Source organism: Haliotis cracherodii, unplaced genomic scaffold (genome assembly GCF_022045235.1).
Source record: "Haliotis cracherodii isolate W230 unplaced genomic scaffold, xgHalCrac1.p SCAF_13, whole genome shotgun sequence".
In the NCBI taxonomy this organism is placed as follows: Eukaryota; Metazoa; Mollusca; class Gastropoda; order Lepetellida; family Haliotidae; genus Haliotis; species Haliotis cracherodii.
This window is the reverse complement of record NW_027266268.1, coordinates 38,126,035-38,147,151: the sequence shown is the minus strand read 5'-3', so window position 1 is coordinate 38,147,151 and position 21,117 is coordinate 38,126,035. Positions and strand designations below refer to the sequence as shown.

At 45.7% G+C, this 21,117-nt stretch overlaps 5 protein-coding genes across 5 annotated transcripts; 4 read left to right on the top strand and 1 right to left on the bottom strand.

Annotated features, from left to right (window-relative positions):
• The first annotated feature begins 368 nt into the window (after positions 1-368).
• LOC139458689 (uncharacterized) lies at positions 369-2,783 on the top strand. Its single transcript, XM_071240103.1, has 3 exons — positions 369-1,440; positions 1,696-2,043; positions 2,431-2,783. The coding sequence occupies exons 1-3, from the start codon at positions 369-371 to the stop codon at positions 2,781-2,783; spliced, it is 1,773 nt and encodes a 590-aa protein (XP_071096204.1).
• A 490-nt stretch (positions 2,784-3,273) lies between these two features.
• LOC139459315 (uncharacterized) lies at positions 3,274-4,596 on the top strand. Its single transcript, XM_071240770.1, has 2 exons — positions 3,274-3,785; positions 3,883-4,596. Exons 1-2 carry the CDS (start codon positions 3,301-3,303, stop codon positions 4,394-4,396), a joined length of 999 nt encoding a protein of 332 aa, XP_071096871.1. The 5' UTR covers positions 3,274-3,300; the 3' UTR covers positions 4,397-4,596.
• Positions 4,597-6,208: 1,612 nt separating this feature from the next.
• LOC139459371 (uncharacterized) lies at positions 6,209-6,820 on the top strand. Its single transcript, XM_071240832.1, has one exon. The coding sequence runs from the start codon at positions 6,209-6,211 to the stop codon at positions 6,818-6,820; it is 612 nt and encodes a 203-aa protein (XP_071096933.1).
• Positions 6,821-10,263: 3,443 nt separating this feature from the next.
• LOC139459314 (uncharacterized) lies at positions 10,264-16,065 on the bottom strand. Its single transcript, XM_071240769.1, has 3 exons — positions 15,991-16,065; positions 12,018-12,050; positions 10,264-10,782 (listed from the first exon to the last, which is right to left on the bottom strand). The coding sequence occupies exons 1-3, from the start codon at positions 15,997-15,999 to the stop codon at positions 10,402-10,404; spliced, it is 423 nt and encodes a 140-aa protein (XP_071096870.1). The 5' UTR covers positions 16,000-16,065; the 3' UTR covers positions 10,264-10,401.
• A 104-nt stretch (positions 16,066-16,169) lies between these two features.
• On the top strand, positions 16,170-20,829 carry LOC139459312 (uncharacterized). Its single transcript, XM_071240768.1, has 3 exons — positions 16,170-16,182; positions 18,190-18,234; positions 20,054-20,829. The coding sequence occupies exons 1-3, from the start codon at positions 16,171-16,173 to the stop codon at positions 20,336-20,338; spliced, it is 342 nt and encodes a 113-aa protein (XP_071096869.1). The 5' UTR covers position 16,170; the 3' UTR covers positions 20,339-20,829.
• The last annotated feature ends 288 nt before the right edge of the window (positions 20,830-21,117 follow it).

Here is a 21,117-nt window from a genome sequence, read left to right as displayed (position 1 = left end):
TGCGAACACTGTCCATGGAGAGAAGAAGGGTATGGTCCCAGCCGTGAGATCGTGTTTCGAGGGCCCACCACGCGACATGATGTGTGTGTGTGGTTGACCACGTTGTCTGAAATACCCAAGAAGAAGCCCAACCCAGAGGAAGAGGAGGGCATCACACGCAAGGGGACAACAGCCCACCTGGGGAAAAAAAGAAAACGGGATGGCACCCCCTCAAGAAAGGACGCTTCCAAACGTCAATGGCATGCATCACCCCAACAGGAGGCGGAGGAGACGGAAGAGGTGGAGGAAGTTGAAGAGGCCATGGAAGTGGAGAATACAAAGAAGCCAAAGAACAAGAACACCTCCCGAAGCAGGATCGCATTTATGTGATGGCCCACAATGCACGATCCTATGATTTACACTTAATCCTGAAGGGCCTGTCCCCCCTCCTGGTGACACTCCCCACCAAGATTCGACATGGCCAACAAATTTTGCAGATGACCCTGGGACGGTTGTGTTTCGAAGACAGCTTAAATTTCATCCCTTACCCCCTGAAAGCCTTTCCCAAGAGCTTTGGGTTGAAAGAAATGAAGAAAGGGTACTTTCCACACTTTTTCAATACGAGAGTCAATCAGACCTACAGAGGTCCCTATCCACCAGCCATCACGTACGATCCCGATGGCATGTCTCCCGCGGAACGCACAGCCTTCCTCGAGTGGCATACCCAAAAAGTGCAAGAAGGAGCCTTGTTCGACTTACAAGAAGAACTTTTAGCTTACTGCCAGAGCGATGTGGACATTTTGAGACGGGGATGCGCCGACTTCCGACAGAACGCCATCCACTCGGTGGGCATGGATCCCTTTGTGGAAGTGATGACAGCTGCTGCGTTCACCATGAAATCCTTCCAAAAACACGACCTGAAACCCAATACCATCGCCATTCTTCCACCTCAAGGCTACCAACCCAAGAGAAACTATTCCCAGGCCTGTATGCACTGGCTCCACTATCTGATGGAAAGGGACCCCCATCTGCACCTCCAGCACGCCAGGAATGGCGGTGAAAAAGAGTTCACCTGTGGAGAGGGCCAACATCGGTACAGCGTGGATGGGTACGATCCAGCGACAGGCACCGTCTACGAATTCCTGGGCTGTTTCTGGCATGGGTGCAGGACCTGTCACAAGACCCGACGTGGAGAACCGCATCCCGTTCTGGGCTCGTCGTTGGGAGCCCGTTACACCGACACCCACTACCGCTTGAGTCTCTTGAGTCAACACCCTGAGGTGAAACGGGTCGTCGCCCTGTGGGAGCACGAGTTTACGAAAATGCAACGGGAGGACTCCGCTCTACGTGCTTTCTTGCAGGGACCCCACTGTCGTCACGTCCCCGGGCCTCTCAACCCTCGCGACGCCTTCTATGGAGGACGCACCAATGCCACGCGATTATGCTACGAAGCCCAAGAAGGTGAAACCATCAAGTACATCGATATTTGTTCCCTTTATCCCTACATTTGTAAGACCGGAGCGTTTCCCATGGGACACCCGACCCTTCTCCATCAACCCCCTGTGGACACGTTGTTTGAACTGAAAGGCCTGATCCAATGCCGTGTCCTACCCCCGAAACGACTCTACCATCCGCTACTGCCTTACAGATCGGGTGGCAAACTGCTCTGTCCTTTGGGCCGTACGTGTGCCGATACCCGGTCAGACTCCCCCTGAGAGCACACGGACGAAGAGAGGTCATGGGTGGGGACGTACGCCACCGTAGAACTCCAGGAAGCCGTGAAGAAGTATGACTACCGGGTGCTTCAGATCTACGACGTTTGGCATTTTGACACCTTTGCACAGCATGACCCCGGCACCCAGCAAGTGGGACTCTTTGACACTTACATTGATCAGCATTTCAAGGAGAAGCTCGAAGCCAGCGGATACCCCGAAGGATGTACGGATCACGACGCTTACATCCAGGAGATCTACGACAAAGAAGGCATTCGGTTGGACAAGGACCGCATCGAAAAAAATCCAGGACGTCGCACGATTGCCAAGATGCAACTGAATTCGCTCTGGGGCAAGTTTGGGCAACGGGTAGACTACAGTCAGAACGTCTATATGAACGATCCTGTACAGTACTTTGCCTTGTGGAGGGATGACCGCAATACCATCGAGGATGTGGCCGTTGTCAACGAACACATGGTGGAAGTGACCTATACCCAGCAGAAAGAATTCCAAACCCCTCATTCTCATTTCAATGTCGCCATCGCTGCTTGGGTCACCGCCCAAGCACGTCTCAAGCTGTACGAGACCCTTGCCCTGGTGGGCCGCAGGGTCTTGTACTTTGACACGGACAGTGTCATTTACATTCATCGACCCCACGACGCGAATCCAGAGCTGGGTCATTCGTTGGGTGAGTTTACGGATGAACTGGACGGAAACACCATCAAGACGTTTGTGTCAGGAGGTCCCAAAAACTATGGCTATGAGTTAATGAACCCCAGACCCGATGGAACGCGCACGACCTGCAAAGTGCGAGGGTTCACTTTGAATTACCGAAACCAATGCCATCTCAACTTTGACACCATGAAAGGACTGATACTGGGACAACGGTCTGGGAAAGAGGAGGAGAAAATCAGTTTGGATTACCCTCATCAGATCATTCGAAAAGGACCTCGGCACGAAAACGCACTCGTGACCCGCCCCACCCGAAAAGACTATCGTACCGTGTACGACAAGCGACGTGTCGTCTACGACGAAACCACAGGCCTACCTGTAGACACTCTCCCCTTTGGGTACAGAGACGACTTTCTATAAAATGATATACCATCGGGGTATGACAGGGGATCGAAACTGAATCGACATGGACCCCTACAGAAAAAAAAAACGGATCGAAATCGGACCAATCCGAAGCCTGGGTTGTCGACCAATCAGAGGCCGTGCTCGAGCCATGGTGGGCTCTGATTGGTCGAACCGAGGTTGTGCTTTCTCTCTCACGCTACAAGCCTAACCCTATGGAAAAGAAACACAAGGATCGGTCCAGTTTGGAAAAATGGAGACTCAGACCAGACACCGGAATGGGCCAATCAGAAAGCAGGACCACCGTGGCTTTTAATACGCCCGATGCTCTCCGGTCATCACTTTTCACTGAACGGACCAAGCAACCACATCGCCCCCCTCTGATTGATGTTCCTCACGTTGTGTTGGTTGTTGGCGTTTTATCTGGAAGAAACACGTGTTTGGAGAGAGTACCATCAAGTGCTGACACACCTCCGTGAAGACTTGGAAAAAACAACAACAACAACAACAACGAACAGAACATCCGGACAACATCATGTCGAAACGGTTGAATGACAAGACACGAAGCGACATGAGTGGCCAAGGAAGCAGTGGAGATGGGAACGGTGACATGACTGCTGAACTGTGGGGTGAAGTGTACGACTTGCTGTGTTTAAAGATGAAGACCGACGACGCGTACGCCAAGTTACGTGCGAAGGGCGACAACCTGATGTGCGAACAGATACGTTCAAAGATGAGGAAGCTGACTGAACCCGAGAAAGGCACATCGAAGAAGACGATAAAGAAGATCCAGAAGAAAAAGACAAGCAAGCCCACAGTCGTTGTGATCCCCACAGCAGCAGCAACACCCACCACCACCACCACAGCGCCAGTCCCCACCACCACAGCAGCAACAGCAACAACGGCTGCAGCGACAACAGACATCGAAACGATGGGGACATCCTTTTTGAAACCTGCAACGCCTGCAAAAAGACGATCACGGAAGAAATTATCTCTGAAGATCTCTCCTCAAGAACAGCTGTAAGTACCCTGCTCTTCTTTGTCTCAGTCATTCTTGATGTGATTCATATTCATGACCTATTCCTATGATAAATGGACTCTGTCCTATGATTGACAGGACCCCTGATGTCAGTTCAGCCCAGTCCGTGCTAGAACAGTGGTGGGAACAAACCCCTCGGGAGCCCACCTATTCACCGAATGCCCCTGCTGTGACGATGGCGACGGGTGACCGTGATGATCATGAAGCGCTCAAGCTGGCCACTCTCCCTTCCATGGATCTGGACACGCTCCCCCTGCTTGAGGCTTCTTGGTCACCAGCATCCCCGGAAGATGTTCATGTCTACTCCTCAGGTACGCCCCTGGTTTGCGACGATAATGAAGATGATGATGTTGATGACAACGTTGACCTGGATCCTTATGGAGAAGCTCAACTCACTCCCCTACAACGCGGATGTCGTATTTGCCGACACAACAACATGCTAAGATACATCAGTTGCAACAGCGGGCAAGTGATGTGTCATGTCTGTGGTCTGGAGCTCATAGACTGTACTTGTAGTATGTTGACCTATGACCGCATAATGACACATGATGACATGCCTATCACATCTGCTGAGGATCACATCTTATGGTGATCCTCCTCTTCACTCGAAGAACTTGTCAACACGTAAGCTGCAACCGTGATCAAGTGATGTGTCATGTCTGTTTCAGGGAGGCCATAGACTGTACGTGTTGAACGGATGGACCTCTCACATGGTTGAGGGAGGACCACCTCTTATGGGCTTGAAGATGGAAGAGGAAAACGTTGTCGCGTTATTGTTGTTGTTGTGGTTGTTGTAGGGACATGCAAAGCACTCCCTCCTCCATTGACTTTTCGTATTTCCATTGTATCTGGTTGTGATTGGTTTTTTCATGATTAAACAGTGATTGATTGAACTGACTCTTTGTGTCTTGATTGATCTCAACTCCAATAGAGTGCCGAACCGAGGGTAGAGGTTGAGTTGAGATGTCGTTTACGTTGTCTGTCCGTCTGTCTGTCTGTCTGTCTGTGCATCTGTCATGTCAGTGCACACCCGAGTGTAAAATCAAAATAAAAATAGATAAAAGAGAAAGGCCATGCTTGAAAGATCAGCTGCCTGGTGTCAGTCATTCCAGTACGCATCGATCCCCACACCCCCCACCCCGTGTACCATGTCATGTCATGGATCATGTCATGGATCATGTCATGGATCATGTCATGGATCATGCCGTGTGTCCGTCAACCCAAACACAGGATGACGTCACGTGATGAGGTGGAGGAGGTGGAGGAGGTGGAAGCTAAGGTCATGACCTTCCGTGGAAGGGAGTAGGGTGGAGAGTTTCATAAAAGCAGGCGAACCCTCAGACCTTCTTTCAGTGAAGTCACCGTCATCATGGAGCAAAGACGTTCTATGAATGTCATGTCATCCTCCCGAGATGTCGTCACCGATTCCGAGTGGGTGTCTGAAAAGGCAAGAGAACAAGAAGCGAGAAAACGTCCCCTCTTTAGGGACGACACGTGGCGACTCAGTGACATTCTGGAGGGACCTTTTCCTTCTTACACCCCGTGTCATCCTTCTCATCCTCACTATGATTCATTTCAAGAACGTCTGAGATCTTTTAAAACGTGGCCTAAACAGATGACCCAGACCCCGTATGACATGGCCATGGCTGGCTATTTCTATCCAGGACAAGGTGACTGTGTGACCTGTTATTGCTGCGGTGTGGCACTCCGCCAATGGGAAGCCACAGACCAACCCTGGAAAGAACATCTGAAGCACGCCAAAGTCCCCTGCGAATACTTGTGTGTGTTTTGTCCTGATGGAGAAGTGAACGAAAAATACAGACGTTTGGTGTCCCAAGAAGCACGGAAGAGAAGAGTCGAGTGTCTTGTTCACCCCAAGTGACAAAGTTTCTTTTTTCAAAGTGTACAGACGTTCATACCCCCGTGTTCACAAAATTCACAGGGACGCCCCCCTCATCCTGTGACTTTTTGTTTTGTGGTGTTGGTTCATGTGAGCGAGGGGATTAAATTTTGTTTTAAAAACCCATAGTCGTGTTCTGTGGTCTGTAGGATGAAAAAAACAAAACCGGATCGAAATGCACACCCCGATAAAAAAAAACCGGATCGAAATCGAACCAATCCGAAGCCTGGGTTGTCAACCAATCAGAGACCGTGCTCGGGTCATGCGGGACTCTGAATGGTCGAACCGGGGTTGTGCTTTCTCTCCCATGGTAAAATCCATTTCCTATGGAAAAGAAACACAGGGGTCGGTCCGTTTTGGAAAACCGAGGTGCAGACCAGGCCCCGAAACGAACCAATCGGGGGCGCTGCCTGGGGAACCAATCAGGAGGTAGGGTGTCAGTGGCTCTCCTATAAAAACAAAACAAGAGCGAAGCCACTCACACACACACACACACTGCATTCTATGAAACCCATCATGTCAGTTCGATACAGTTGTAGGAAGTGCCAGACCGACAGTCACAGTTACCTGTACTGCCCTGAAGTGACATGCCTCGAGTGTGGCACTCAAGGTCACCGTCACTATGTCTGTCTGAAGATGAACAGTCAAGAGAAGCAGGAGAATCGGAACCTGGGTCCCTGTTACAACTGTGAAGCCATGGGTCATTTCGCTGCAGATTGCCCAGAACCCAGTCGAAAGAAGACTCCCCATCGCCTGGACCACTGTTACAACTGTCAAGCCCTGGGTCATTTCGCTGCAGATTGCCCAGAACCCAGTCGAAAGAAAACATCAGCAACACCGTCCACGTCGACACCCGTGGCATCCGTGGCACCCGTGACACCCGTGACACCCGTGACACAAGTGGTTCATCTCATCGAAGACGTGCACGTCGATGTCCTCGACCTAAAAGAATGCCTCGCACAACTCCGTGCGGGCATCACACCTCTTGTAGAGAAAAGAAAACGGGTCAGAAGCCTCTCAAGAAAGCACGCTTCAAAGCGCCGACGACACCTTCAGTCCGAGGATGAGATGGAAGTAGAGGATGAAGAAGATAGATCATCTGAACAAAGTGACTAACGCATGGGCCCATGCTACCCCACTGTTTTTTACCAGTGTCCCATCGTTTGCAGTTTTTCCAGTGTTCCAGTGTTCCAGTGTTCCTGCCGTTTCCTGTCGTTTCAAGTTTCCAGTTTCCAGTTTGTTTTCCAACGGCCCTTTTCAGGGCCACCCATCTCTCCCGAAAGACAACTTTCCTCCTTTGCTTTGACGACCCTCCAACCCACACCATGAACCCGTCTCCTCCTCCTTTCCTCCCTCCCTCCCTCCCTTCCTCCCTTCACCACCACCACCACTACCACCACCACCACCACCACCCTCCCTCCCTCCCTCCCTTCACCACCGCCACCCCGTCTATGTTTAGAACCACCACCACCACCACCACAAACGATGTTTGACGCGCTTCTTTCCATGTCGATCCCGTTCACCTTTGACGGGCGCTTCTCCGGGTTTTCCCCTACTCCTCCCCGGAAACGGAGGCAACGCCATCTTGGAGGCGTGCGCCACCGGACACGGAAGTGCCGTCCTCTTGGAGGCGTGCGCCTCCGGACACGGAAGTGCCGCCCTCTTGGAGGCGCACGCCACCGGACACGGAAGTGACGCCCTCTTGGAGGCGCACGCCACCGGAAACGGAAGCGACGCCATCTTGGAGGCACGCGCAGGGTCCCATCATGCACTGCGCAGGTCACGTGACCGGAAACGGATGTGCCGCCATCTTGGTTCCAGAATCCTGAGTGGTTCCAGAATCCTGAGGGGTTCTACACTGATGTGCTAAACTACTCCCGTTCAGTCGTCCTGTTGGTAAGGTGAGAGTGCCTCCGTGACGTAGTGGATAGAGGTCAACCCGGAGTGCGCTCCACCAAAAGACGTTAAAAGATGGTAATTGTTGTTACCCTGGCTGGCGCGGGGTATTTAGGGGCTAAAACAAGGACTGGTTCGGAGTCACGGTGTCTGAATGGGGTATTCATGTTAAACTGCGGCATGGTATTTCAGTGAACGAGAACTATAAAATCCGGACTAGTACAAGCAGTCTCACACACATGTTTGAACGCGGCGTTAAACACCATCACCTTAAGATGAAATGGGTTTAACATCAACAGATAATTGCGCTTTTATAGCGACGCGCGCATGCTAAAATATTCACACGGTAAATCGCAATTTGTTTACGTTTGGGATTAACATCAATCTAAAGTTAGGTTCATGGAGTACACATTGTGTATGTCCTGAAACCTTGACGTAGCAGGTGATGCAGTATAGGTTCTACTTTAAACTTCATAGGAAACTGATATTATTTTGTTTGTTTGTTTGTTTGTTTGTTGTTTAACGCCGCACTCAGCAATATTCCAGCTATATGACGGCGGTCTGTAAGAAATCAAGTCAGTGATTGGCAACATGAGCATCGATCCACGCAATTGGGATCGATGACCACCCGATCCCGTTAGTCGCCTCTTACGACAAGCATAGTCGCCTTTTATCGCAAGTTTGGGTTGCTGAAGGAAACTGATATTAACTCATATTAACTGATATCACGTTTTCTGTCTGCAGTGTTTACTGCTTGGCTTTCCTGTTCAAGGTATTCGATTGATATATATACATATATTCGTCAGTTTGACTTAATCTTGAACAACTATTGTAGTCAAGTCGTAGTACTCCTAAATCGACACATTATAATTTGTCGCCTCAATGGAATTAATGTGATATTTCAATGTTGTAATACACAGTGGATTAATAAGAGCAGAGAGCAGGGGAGCAGGAGTCATTCCATTTAAGGAAGCATTCCTTATGTACTAAGTGGCCGCGATTCGCTGTGCAGAGTTGCGTCCCTTGGGCACGCCAGAAACCTATGATTGTGGGTTCGAATCCCGGTTCGCCCCGCTGTTTCTAGGTTTGTCAGCACATACCCGTGCTCGTGGGTTTCACCGAAGTGGTAAACGTCTGAGACCTGTCTCACTTCGGGCTTTCCTCCCACATTAAGCTGACACGCCGTGATATAACTGGTACACTGTTAAAAGTGGCGTTAAACCCAACTCACTCACTCACTCAGCTCCAATCATAAATCTGACACATTACACCCAACTTTATAGATAGGCTTCACGTGAAGAGTTGTTATTCAGCCCGCCTTGTCCTCGCGTTGGATTTTATGAGCACTTCAAGGATATTAACCAGTGGTAGATTATTTGTGGATGTTTTACGATTGGCGTGGTATTATGGATGTTCCCAGGAAGACTAAAGATTCAGATTGTCAAAATGATCTCCACAAACAACTGGTATCATCCCTAGTTGATAGTGATTCATAAACACCTGGCATCATCACTATTTGATAGTGATTCACAAACACCTGGTATCATCACTATTTGATAGTGGTTCATAAACACCTGGTATCATCACTATTTGATAGTGATTCATACACATCTGGTATCATCACTATTTGATAGTGGTTCATAAACACCTGGTATCGTCACTATTTGATAGTGATTCATAAACACCTGGTATCATCACTATTTGATAGTGATTCACAAACACCTGGTATCATCACTATTTGATAGTGATTCACAAACACCTGGTATCATCACTATATGATAGTGAATCATAAACACCTGGTATCATCACTATTTGATAGTGATTCATAAACACCTGGTGTCATCACTATTTGATAGTGATTCATAAACACCTGGTATCATCACTATTTGAAAGTGATTCACAAACACATGGTATCATCACTATTTGAAAGTGATTCACAAACACCTGGTATCATCACTATATGATAGTGAATCATAAACACCTGGTATCATCACTATTTGATAGTGATTCATAAACACCTGGTGTCATCACTATTTGATAGTGATTCATAAACACCTGGTATCATCACTATTTGAAAGGGATTCACAAACACCTGGTATCATCACTATTTGATAGTGATTCACAAACACCTGGTATATCACTATTTGATAGTGATTCATAAACACCTGGTATCATCACTATTTGATAGTGATTCACAAACACCTGGCATCATCACTATTTAATAGTGATTCATAAACACCTGGCATTATCCCTAATTGAACATGATTCATAAACACCTTGCATTATCCCTGTTTGAACGTGATTCATAAACACCTGGTATCATCAATTTGTGATAGTGATTCACAAACAAATACTCATGATCCGATGAATATGTAAAGAGTTTTGTCGCCTTTATGTAATCGCTGTATGAGATCAGACGCGGTGGCGTCACAGAAATTGTTAATGTGAGACGATGTATCCCGACTGATATTGATACTCAACTAGCCTTGTAGATTTTTTGAAAATGTGGGGTGCATTTTAAGATTTTACAATTACCTTTCAGTAATCATGTAATTATGTACAAAATATAACACCAAACATGACTTTGTTACAGTTTTGTTACATGTTTATTTTATATTGTATATTATATATTCTTTAGCCCCCCCCCCCCCCCCCCCCTAGAAGATTTGAACAGGCGATATTACGTAGGTCATAAAATACCTGATCACCCATATATTTCTGAATGTATAAATGTTGAGAGTGCTTCAAATAAATACCTCACACCCTCCCCAATCCCCACGCCACTCTGGTTCCACGAATGCTCAGTAAGTCAGCATCTTTCTCCCAGCTCCACCTATAGCGCCGAGAACTCTCCCCGCTGCATTTCCAATCCAGTTCCACACTGAACGGAAGCCGTCCCTCATCTTCAGACGAGGTCCTCGGTTGACACACTTGGATGTTATGCCATCACTATTGATACACACAACATATTCATTGGCTTTGTCGTTGGAGTAAAACATCACTGCAAGTTTGCTACCGTACACCTCGAGACTCGCGCGCCTCCACACCCAGGTCGGCTCTTCCAGGATGATTGAGAGACAGCACTGCAAGACCCGCCGATCACACTCCAACAGGCTGTCCCGGTGATTGTACAGGAAGGAGCTGATGTCACAACAAGCAATGAATGGGCTGCAGTTGATACTCTGAAATGACAATGTATTGAGTCAATTATTTTAGTTGAAACATAACGAGTGAGTGAGTGTGAGTGAGTTGGGTTTAACGCCGCTTTTAACATTATTCCAGTCATATCACGGCATGTCAGCTTAATGCGGGAGGAAAGCCCGAAGTGATGCAGGTTTCAGACGTTTACCACTTCGGTGAAACCCACGAGCACGGGTATGGTGCTGACAAACCTAGAAACATAATCGGGGCGAACCGGGATTCAAACCCACAATCATAGGTTTCTGGCGTGCCCAAGGGACGCAACTCTGCACTGCGAATCGCTGCGCCTTAGACGACTGGGCCACTCGTGCCCCCTGAAGCATAACGAATAAGTGAGTGAGTATGGTTTTACGCCGCTTTTAGCAATATTCCAGCAATATCACAGCGGGGGAAACCAGAAATGGGCTTCACACATTGTACCTATGTTGGGAATCGAACCCGGGCCTTCAGCGTTACGAGCGAACGCTTTAACCACTAGGCTACCCGACCGCCCCTCATAACGACTAAGAATGTAAATGGTTGGTGGTCGAGCGGCTGGCTTTTGTGTGCGTTTGGTAGAGAAGTAATTGTGGGCTGCCTCTAAACAATCAAACAAAACAAAAGAAATCAATGAAAAGAGTTAATTTCAGTACATTATTTCAAAAGAAGTTCCAGGGTAAGCCTCCTACACAACAATTCTATCCATTTACTAAAGAAAGCTAACAATATCTGCTTGGACGGAGTATGGTGGTTCGCTGGATGTTGTCGCTTCTTAAGTTAGAAGCATTTTACAAACGTTTGCAAACATTATTTCCAGGACTGCTGTATCTCGTTTTCACAATCTTCTAAGGCGAGATCGTAAATAATTGTTGCCTTATTTTGCAAGATGACATTATTGGATTTCTATATCATCCTTACTTATTATATTATCCTATCTGCGTAAGACATTTCAATCCTCATATTTAAGAAATGCATATGACTTTTTTTTAACCAGGATAGAAATGAGAAAAAGCGAGAATAGTGTGAACGAGTTATTACTGCTTAACGCCGTTAATAATGCAACTTCAAATATAGAGAACTCTTTGGAACCCCCCCCCCCCCCCCCCCCCCCCCCCCCCCACCCACCCATAAACCAATGCATGCGTTCATGTTTTGGAATATTATGATTAAGTGCAACATTAGTGATGAAGGAAGATACTTGATATCCCCCAAAGCATTGTTTTGGCTTCATACTCACATCCAGGTGTCCCGGAAGTTGTTTTGTGGCACCCTGAAAAGGAAATAGAGGGAATTACAAATTCACAAAGATTAAATAATTCCTAATATTCTAGTCTGGTCATTCTCTGCCACAGATATAACGGCTTGGGGACAACCACCTAACGCACCAACACACCCACATCATTGCACATACACTATGCACTTCCTCCGTGTGGGTGACAGCGAGGTCATGCTTACTTATGACCATACGCTGAAAGGTCAACAAAATCGGGCCGAGCCGTTGGTATTGTTGATTTTCATTATTTACAGTAACACGTAACGTCTCCACTTTGCGTGAATGCAATCCAGGGTAGAATAGGTCTTCAGCAGCGCATGCTTGCCGTAAGAGGCGACTCTGCTTGTCGTTAGAGCCGACTAACGGGATCGGGTGGTCAGGCTCGCTGACTTGGTTGATGCATGTCATCGATCCAAATTGCGTTGATCGATGTTCATGATATTAATCACTGGAATGTCTGGTCCAAACCCGATGATTTACAGACCGCCGTACAGACAAGCATCAGAATTTTTCCACTTTTATCAACTCGTGTTGATATATTTGATATCAAAAGACACTTGGGTGAGATTCTCTATTTGTAACATCGTGGGACTATAAAATAATGACGTTATAGTCTCTTCGCGTGTGGCCGACACCTAAAGTTTCCATATTCAGGTGTCGTTGCATGATATTGTGCGTTATATGTAGATGTCTAGCCCCCAGTTACACAGTGCTGTCAGTGGAGAAATATTAATACTTAATGTCTGAGTTTACTCGGTATTTTAATTGTTGTGACAGTAACTGTGATGGTTTCGGCGAATTGTTTTCTTACAGCTGCATGGGTATCCCAGCCAGCCCAAAAATATAATTCAGGAGGATAAGGGGGTTAGGGTTGGGGCGTTTTAGTTTGTTCCTGGACTGTGTTCACTGTGAGCGTGTTGTGCGGCGTCTGATTGTATGTGTGATATATCATTTGATAGTTTATAGTGTATTCCACATATGTTGGGCTTATTTTATCTTTCTTGAACTATACATAGCTATCGTAGCAAAATAGTAGCAGCCACCAATCTGTAGTCTGATTTGGGGGTTTACTCCCGCTATGAACGAACGTCTTGGTACCTTAATCATGCCCCTGTTGTCACAAACATCTGATCATTTAGACGCTTTAATCTTGAACATTGAGAATACATTGAGAAAGGTCAGAGAGTTTGACTGATGATTGTTCACGAATATCCTCGATACGACCGATCCTAGTGAACAAAATTGCACATCGTCTACCGCAGTATCGACTCCATCTTTGTCTCGACTAACAGTTACAGTCTACTTCAATCGAGACCGCCTCCGTGGTCTAGTGGTAGCGCGTCCGCCCGGAAGGTCCGGGGTTCGATCCCCGACCGCGTCATACCAAAAGACGTTCAAAGATGGAACGTGTTGTTACCCTGTCTGGCGCTCGGCTTTAAGGGGCTAAAACAAGGACTGCTCAGAGTCAGTATACTGTGTCTGAGTGGGGTATTCATGTTAAACTGCGGCATGGTATCTCATTCAGCTAGCACTATAAATCGGCATCAGCCCGGACTAGTACAAGCAGCCACACAAACACACACACGTACATGCACGTCGCTATATAAGTGCAATCATCTTGGACGCGACGTTAAACCCAATTCACCTCACCTACTTGAATCGATGTGATAGAGTTGTTAATTATCTTAATAATGACTCGGACAGAGATTCAAAATGCATGATGGCAAGTTAAGTTTAGACTATTAACATAATTCGATAACCATACCACGCCATTCAACCAATATTATACGCCTCTGAACTGCGGGGCCTTGTAAAGTCAGTTATGATTGAAAGAATCCATTTGAAATATTTCAAGCGTATACTTAGAGTTCAGCAATCAACTCCAAGCTTTATTATTACAATCTACGAATTCTCACTGAACATATCTATGTCTGTATATGTGTACAGATGTATTTATATCCTCTCTGTATTACATGTTGTGATTTATGAGGATACACTTGACTTGACCGACAATGTACCCGGAAGGTTTACATGGGTTGTCATGACTACGTCCAATCAAGAGCGAGCAGGCATATCTATGGCCAGATGTTGGCAACACTTCAACAAATGTTAGCTACTAAGAAATGAAAAGTCTATGTTGTTCAAATATAGAAATCACTCAACCGTGACGTTATAGCCTGTTTCGGTCTATAGCCTGACTGTGTTGGTTAGCCGCTGGACACAGTGTTAGCTTTCAGTGCGACATATTCAAGGTGTTCGATTACCTGATCGACAAAACGGGATGTGGCTGTCAACTATACCAATTATTCGTTCTTTCGCGACATGAGTGAGTGACTGAGTGAGTATTTAACGTCACATCGGCAATATTTCAGCCATATCGTGACGAGAATTAATACATTAATAACATATAAGTATATATACTTTATAAAAACCTGTCATCAAAGGACAGTACAATAACTAGAATATCACAGAGTGTATTAAAGCTAGTTGAGGAACATATAAAAGCAGAAAGAATTTACAACACAATATAAAAATGGGCTAGAGATCGTCAGTAACTAAAGGGAGATAACCATACCAGGGACCATGGGGACTTACAGTGCCTTTGCTTCCTGCATGGGCCCTGGCTGGATTTATATCATCCCTTCAGTCACTGGCGATAAGATAGCCTTAGATTAAATGACAAAAATACTACGTTTTAAAATTCTGGTATGCATAACAATACATTGAATAATGACCTATTCTTCCCCGGATCTTCTCGGGTCTTGCTGTGTTGAAATATATTGCGTTTCTGGTCTTTCTAATCAACTGAATATCATTAGCATAGTGCACGTCGACGCGGGACTAGAGAGTCCTCTCACAGACTGGTCCCTGGGATGACACAGAGAGGTGTTTGGAGACTAAAAGGTAAACTCGAGCACAGATTTTACCGATCACGCCTACTATTCTTCAAAATACGTAAAAAATAAGATATGACCACACCTGTCAACATATTTTCATGGGCAGCTTTTTCAGAAAGTCGACTCTGTTACCTTCCAGTGCGAAGGAAAATTAAAGCCCCGACAAGCAGTTGTGTATTCTGACGCTACATGCACAGTGATAAAGTGCTTCTAAAAGTTAGACATAGCAAACTGTTCACGTTGGTGAATAGATTCTGCAAGTCTCATTATGTGACATGGCCGGGTCACCCTTGGGTCCAGGAACAGCTTCACAATCTGCCGCACCGCGATACCGATGGCGTACCATATGTTCTCATTCCTTGACAAAGGTCGGATGAACTGTGAGCCACTCCTCTCCCCTAAAAAAATCAAGTCGAGTCTGGAGCATTACAACCGTGTTGTATAAACCTGGGCAGTGCATAAGGAGTGAGTGTTCGTGAGTTGGGTTTTACGCCGCTTTTAACAGTATTATAGTTATATCGCGGCATGTCAGCTTAATGTGGGAGGAAAGCCCGAAGTGATGCAAGTCTCAGACGTTTACCACTTCGGTGAAACCCACGAGCATGGGTATGGTATCGACAAACCTAGAAACTTAATTGGGGCGAACCGGAATACGAACCCACAATCATAGGTTTCTGGTGTGCCCGAGGGACGCAACTCTGCACGACTTGGCCACTCGTGCCCCCTCAGTAAATAAGGAAGAGAATTTATGGATGTCACAATAATTCTAGTTTCATCATAAAATAATATTTGAACTGATTATAGCGTTTTCCTTTTTCGAAGAGGTTTTCATGACCCTAACTATTGTTTGAACTTTCCGGGCGAAACGAACCATGGATACGGAGTTAGTCCTTGTATTTTTGTGAAGTTTCATAAAAGCAATTTTCCGGAACCTGGAGTTTCCAGACAAACGAGGTCATAGCTAACTGGGTTTCATTACACAGCAATGTTTCACAAAGAATCCTGGAACATTTCTAATTAAGACAGAAATTATTACTTACGCTTCCCATCTTCCCGTGTTGAGCTTGTTCGGGTGACGTTTGCAGGGTACTCTCGAGTATGGCTTGTTGAGTCGATTCTGGGTAGCACTGATTCTATAAATATTTTTCCACGAAAGGTGTATTAATGTCAGTTGAGTGCAGTGAGTGCAGCTCACCACATCTACCTGATCCGACCTGAACATGGGCAACACGGTAAGTAGATTCTGTAATGTTGTCTGTTGTTTCACTACGCCTGGTATCATCCCCATTGGAAAGCGTTTTATTATACAGTCAGAATCGTAAGTCGACTTTCTTTTGACCGTGATAGGGGTTTGCGGTGTTCTTCAATATGTTTATGAAGTAGGTATCTTTATTCTCATTTCGATATGTTTATTTCGTGGTAGGTTCATTCATTCAAGTTGTGAAAGGCATAATATATTGTCGTTTACCCCATGCCATCTGAATGGGAACGCTATAGGTTCGTCCCGACATTACAGTTGTGATGGTAGGTTGGGCAAATGAACATTCTGCCATACATTGGTGACTGGTTGCCATTGTGATAAACATGGCTCTAGTGTAAGTTGCAATCGGAGAGGTGAGCAAAGGTTTGTAATGTCGCGTACACCATTTCAAGTATCACTACGGAGCTAATATTTAAAGGAATTAGGGCTGGGACGAATCCAAATGTACTACCCGGGTACCCACCCCTCTATTACCCTACCCTACCCGGGTACCCACCCCTCTATTACCCTACCCTACTCGGGTATCCGCTGTAGGTTTCAAGAGATAGGTACAAAATGTCTGATTGGGAAACGTTTGACCGTACTGCTGTCAAAATAAATTTAGATACGCGTATCATCCGATCTGGTCATGCATACACTGAAGTTGACTGAAGTCATACCATTATGCAAACATATAAAGTCAGAAGGAATGTGTGTACAGTCAGAAAGAAATTCGTCACTTATAGTGTAACCTTAGAGTTTTAAATATTTTGTCATTAAACAATATAATCACGTGACTAACCACGGGTCCGGGTAGTCCCGTAAGTACCCGGGTCCTACTCGGTACCCACCCGACCCGAGCACCCGTCACACGCCCCAGCCCTAATAGGAATGTTCTTCTGTCCTGGGCCCCGTTCCACAAAGCGATATAAGAGCTACGACTGTCGTAAGGCAATGCTAAAGTATAGGAGTTAAGATTGTCTTATCGCTACGACTGTCGTAAGTCAATGCCAAAGTGTAGGAGTTAAGATCGTCTTATCGCTTCGACTGCAGTAAGTCAATGCTAAAGTATAGGAGTTAATAAGATCGTATTATGGCTACGACTATCGTCGGTCAATACTTAACTATAGGAGTATCGCTACGACTGTCGTGGATAGTGTTATCGCTAGGTCTGTCATAAGTCAATGCTAAAGTATAGGAGTTAGGATCGTCTTAGCGCTAAGATTGTTTTGTGGAACGGGGCCCTGGCAGATTTTAATCCGGATATAACTGTTAATGGGTCAGAAAATGATGAATGCAATATTAACAAGCTGAACACACACGTGATATAGGTTGTCGCCCAAAGTGATGCATTTCATATAATTTAACATTTCATATAATTTAACATTAAGGTGAAATCCACAATCACGTGAGTGAGTGAGTGAGTGCGTGAGTGCGTGTGTGCGTACGTGCGTGCGTGCGTGCGTGCGTGAGATTTAACGCCGCCGTAGACAGTATTCGAGTACCCGATACCGTTAGTCGCCTTTTAAGACAAGCACAGTCGCCTTTTACGGCAAGTATTGGTTGCTGAAGACTTATTCTAACCTTGACCTTCACGGGTCAGATATTCTTTGTATGTATGTATAATATGCTACCCGATTCGCAAAACATAGAACCCATTTCATTGAAATAGCTCAGTGTACAATGGCTTTCGTAAGACCCCTCTCTGAATATGGCTAACGCGGAAGTGATAAGTTTACATATGTTTGTGACCTTGTCTTTGGCAAAGACCCAAATATAAGAAGACCAAGTGGAACGTGTGACATAAACGTCCATGCACAGGATTTTTGTCTCAAAACTTATCTTTGTTCTAATACTTGGTATTAACACTTATAGTTCATGATCCCCTACTTATTTTAAAGAGTATATTTGATTCCGGTGGCGATGTATTTCTGCATCCACCTCAACAACAAATCACGTCATAAGTAAACAATGCAGTTTACTTTCACCTTTATTTCAGGTTGAAAATCAAAAGAAATCGTCAGCGCATGCTCCAACTGTTTTGGTGAGTACTTCTGTCTTGTCATAATGTACTCTTAAAAAAACAACGTGCAAGCTCCGACGTTCATACAGAGAATGAACTCACACAAAGTGAAGGTCAATTCTTAAAAAAATAATAACATTTTATATAAACCTGAGAAAGGTGAATTATGTAGGATAAGGACAAGACAAGTATTTCTGGACTTCTATTTGCGTTCAAGATGAAGCCATATTTTCAAAAAGTGTCCATTCTGTTGATACTTGCCATGTATAACGGTAGATTTGTCGGTCATATTATAGGCTTCTGGTGTTGTGTTGTTATCTTTTAAATGGGTGAAATGATTAATTATATTTTTCCAAACCACTATTATCTTACACAAAAATATTGAGCTCTTCATTCCATTTCTTGACTTTCTGTTTAATTGACAATTTTGAAATGGCGACTAACGGGATCGGGTGGTCAGGCTCGATGACTTGGTTGCATAGATCGATGCTCATGGATTGTCTGGTCCAGACTCAATTATTTACAGACCGCCGTCATATAGCAGGAATATTGCTGAGTGCGGCGTTAAACAACAAACCAACCAACCAACCAACCAACCAACCAAAACCTCCATATTTCCAGGGCTCGCAGGGCCCTGGATCCTTTCACGTGGTCCTCGCAGTCTCAAATTATCCGCCCTTGATTTCCTTTAGCCAGTTTGATTAGCTACGCTATCAAGTTTAACGGACCAATCAGAACGCAAGTTACAAACCAGCCTCAATGATGACATCAACAACATGGCGGCCACTCCCATTGATTATGACACTATCTAACACGCAAAAGAAAGCTCTAAAAAACAAACACAGCAAGTTGATCGTAAGAGGCGACCGAATAGATCGGGTGGTCAGGCTCCGTGACTTGTTGAGTGCCTGTCATCGTACCCCGATGTCGTGGATCGTTGTTCACAGTATTGATCACTGGTTCAGACGTGGTTATTTACATGCCGTCGTTTAAGGCGCCGCGATTCGCTGTGAAGAGTTGCGGCCCTTTGGCACGCCAGAAACCTATTATTGCGGGTTCGAATCACGGTTCGCCCCGGTTATGTTTCTAGTTTGTCAGCACCATACCCGTGCTCGTTGGTTTCACCGAACTGGTAAACGTCTGAGATCTGCCTCATTTCGAGCTTTCCTCTCACATTAAGCTGACACGCCGCGATTTAACTGGAATACTGTCAAAAGCAGCGTTGAACCCAACTCACTCACTCACTCTGAATGAAAGTTGATACACAGTGGAGTCCGCCTAAATAATTGTCAGGGTGACCTGCATCAGACGTGATAATATATCCAGGGTTGGAAGGCCTGTGAATTGAGTCAGTATACTTTATTCTTTGCTTGTGTCGTCTCGCCGTCATATGGCTGAAATAGTACAATGCAACGTTCAACCTCACTCTCTTACTCATGTCGCAACCCATGCTTGTCGTAAAAGACGACTATGCTTGTCCTAAGAGGCGACTGACGTGATCGGGTGGTCAGATAGGCTGACCTGGTTGATGCAGGTCATCGTATCTCGAATTATCGATGCTCATGATGTCCATCACTGGATTGTCTGGTCCAGACTCGATTGTTTACAGACCGCCGTCATACAGCTGGAATATTGCTGAGGGCGGCGTTAAACAACAAACAAACAAAACAAACAAACACTCATGTCGATGTCGCTTATGCAGGTTGAAGTAATGAAAGTCATTTTTCGATGCGTATTTCCTGTTTCAGCTTCAAGTGCAGGAACAAACACTCATGTCGATGTCGCGTATGCAGGTTGAGGTTGATGAAAGTCATTTTTCGATGCGTATTTCCTGTTTCAGCTTCAAGTGCAGGAAGTCAACAAGAGGACGCTGGGAAAGCTGATCCTCAAGACTGTCGGCCACGAAGGTACAGAGACAGACGAGGAGGGGACGTATCTACGGCGACAGATCCAAGTCTGCATCTCTAACCTGGAACATTACAAGCCTACAGTGTGGCGGGATGCTACAGTGACGTTCATTGGCTTACAGGGTCATGAATATGTGGTATCCTCTGGCCGCGGACGCTACAGATTCATGGTCCACCTTGATGCTCGAGACGAAATAACCTTTTCAAAAATGAAATAAGAAAATGCTATAATGAGACTGCAACTAGAGCATAACTACACCGTTACATGTGTATGCCAGTCTCCTTTCGAAACGTGTGGGGCGGTCGGGTAGCCTAGTGGTTAAAGCGTTCGCTCGTCACGCCGAATACCAGGGTTCGATTCCCGACATGGGTACAAGTGTGAAGCCCAATTTTGGTGTCCCACGCCGTGATATTGCTGGAATATTGCTGAAAGCGGCGTAAAACCATACTCACTCACTCTAAACGTGCACGTAATGCAAAAGCAAAGATAACAGCAGTTATTCTCCAATCCACTTTTCCTTTAATCCACTGCATCACAACAGGAACAACCTGACAGTATGTGTTATCTCAGTATCTTTACAGCACACATCTTCTAGAGGTTCTCTGTTTACATGCATGTGCATGATATGCAAATCTGCTTGTTTTCTTGATCTGTGTGTTGTGCTAAGAAGGGTCCTAAATAGTGATAATAATTTAAATTCTGATGTATCTTTGAACATGAGATAACTGTCATATAATAAAGTACGTTTGGTCACTAGTATTAATAACGTTGATTATTCCACGATTTTGGCAACAGCCTCGCTACCTGCTCCACATTTGTTTGCTGTTTATCGCCGCACTCAGCAATATTCCAGCTACATGACAGCGGTCTGTAAATAATCGAGTCTGGACCAGACAATCCAGTGACAGACGGGATCGATGACATGCATCAACCAAGTCAGCGAGCCTGACCACCCGTTCCCGTTAGACTTACGACAAGCTTAGAACTATTCTAACC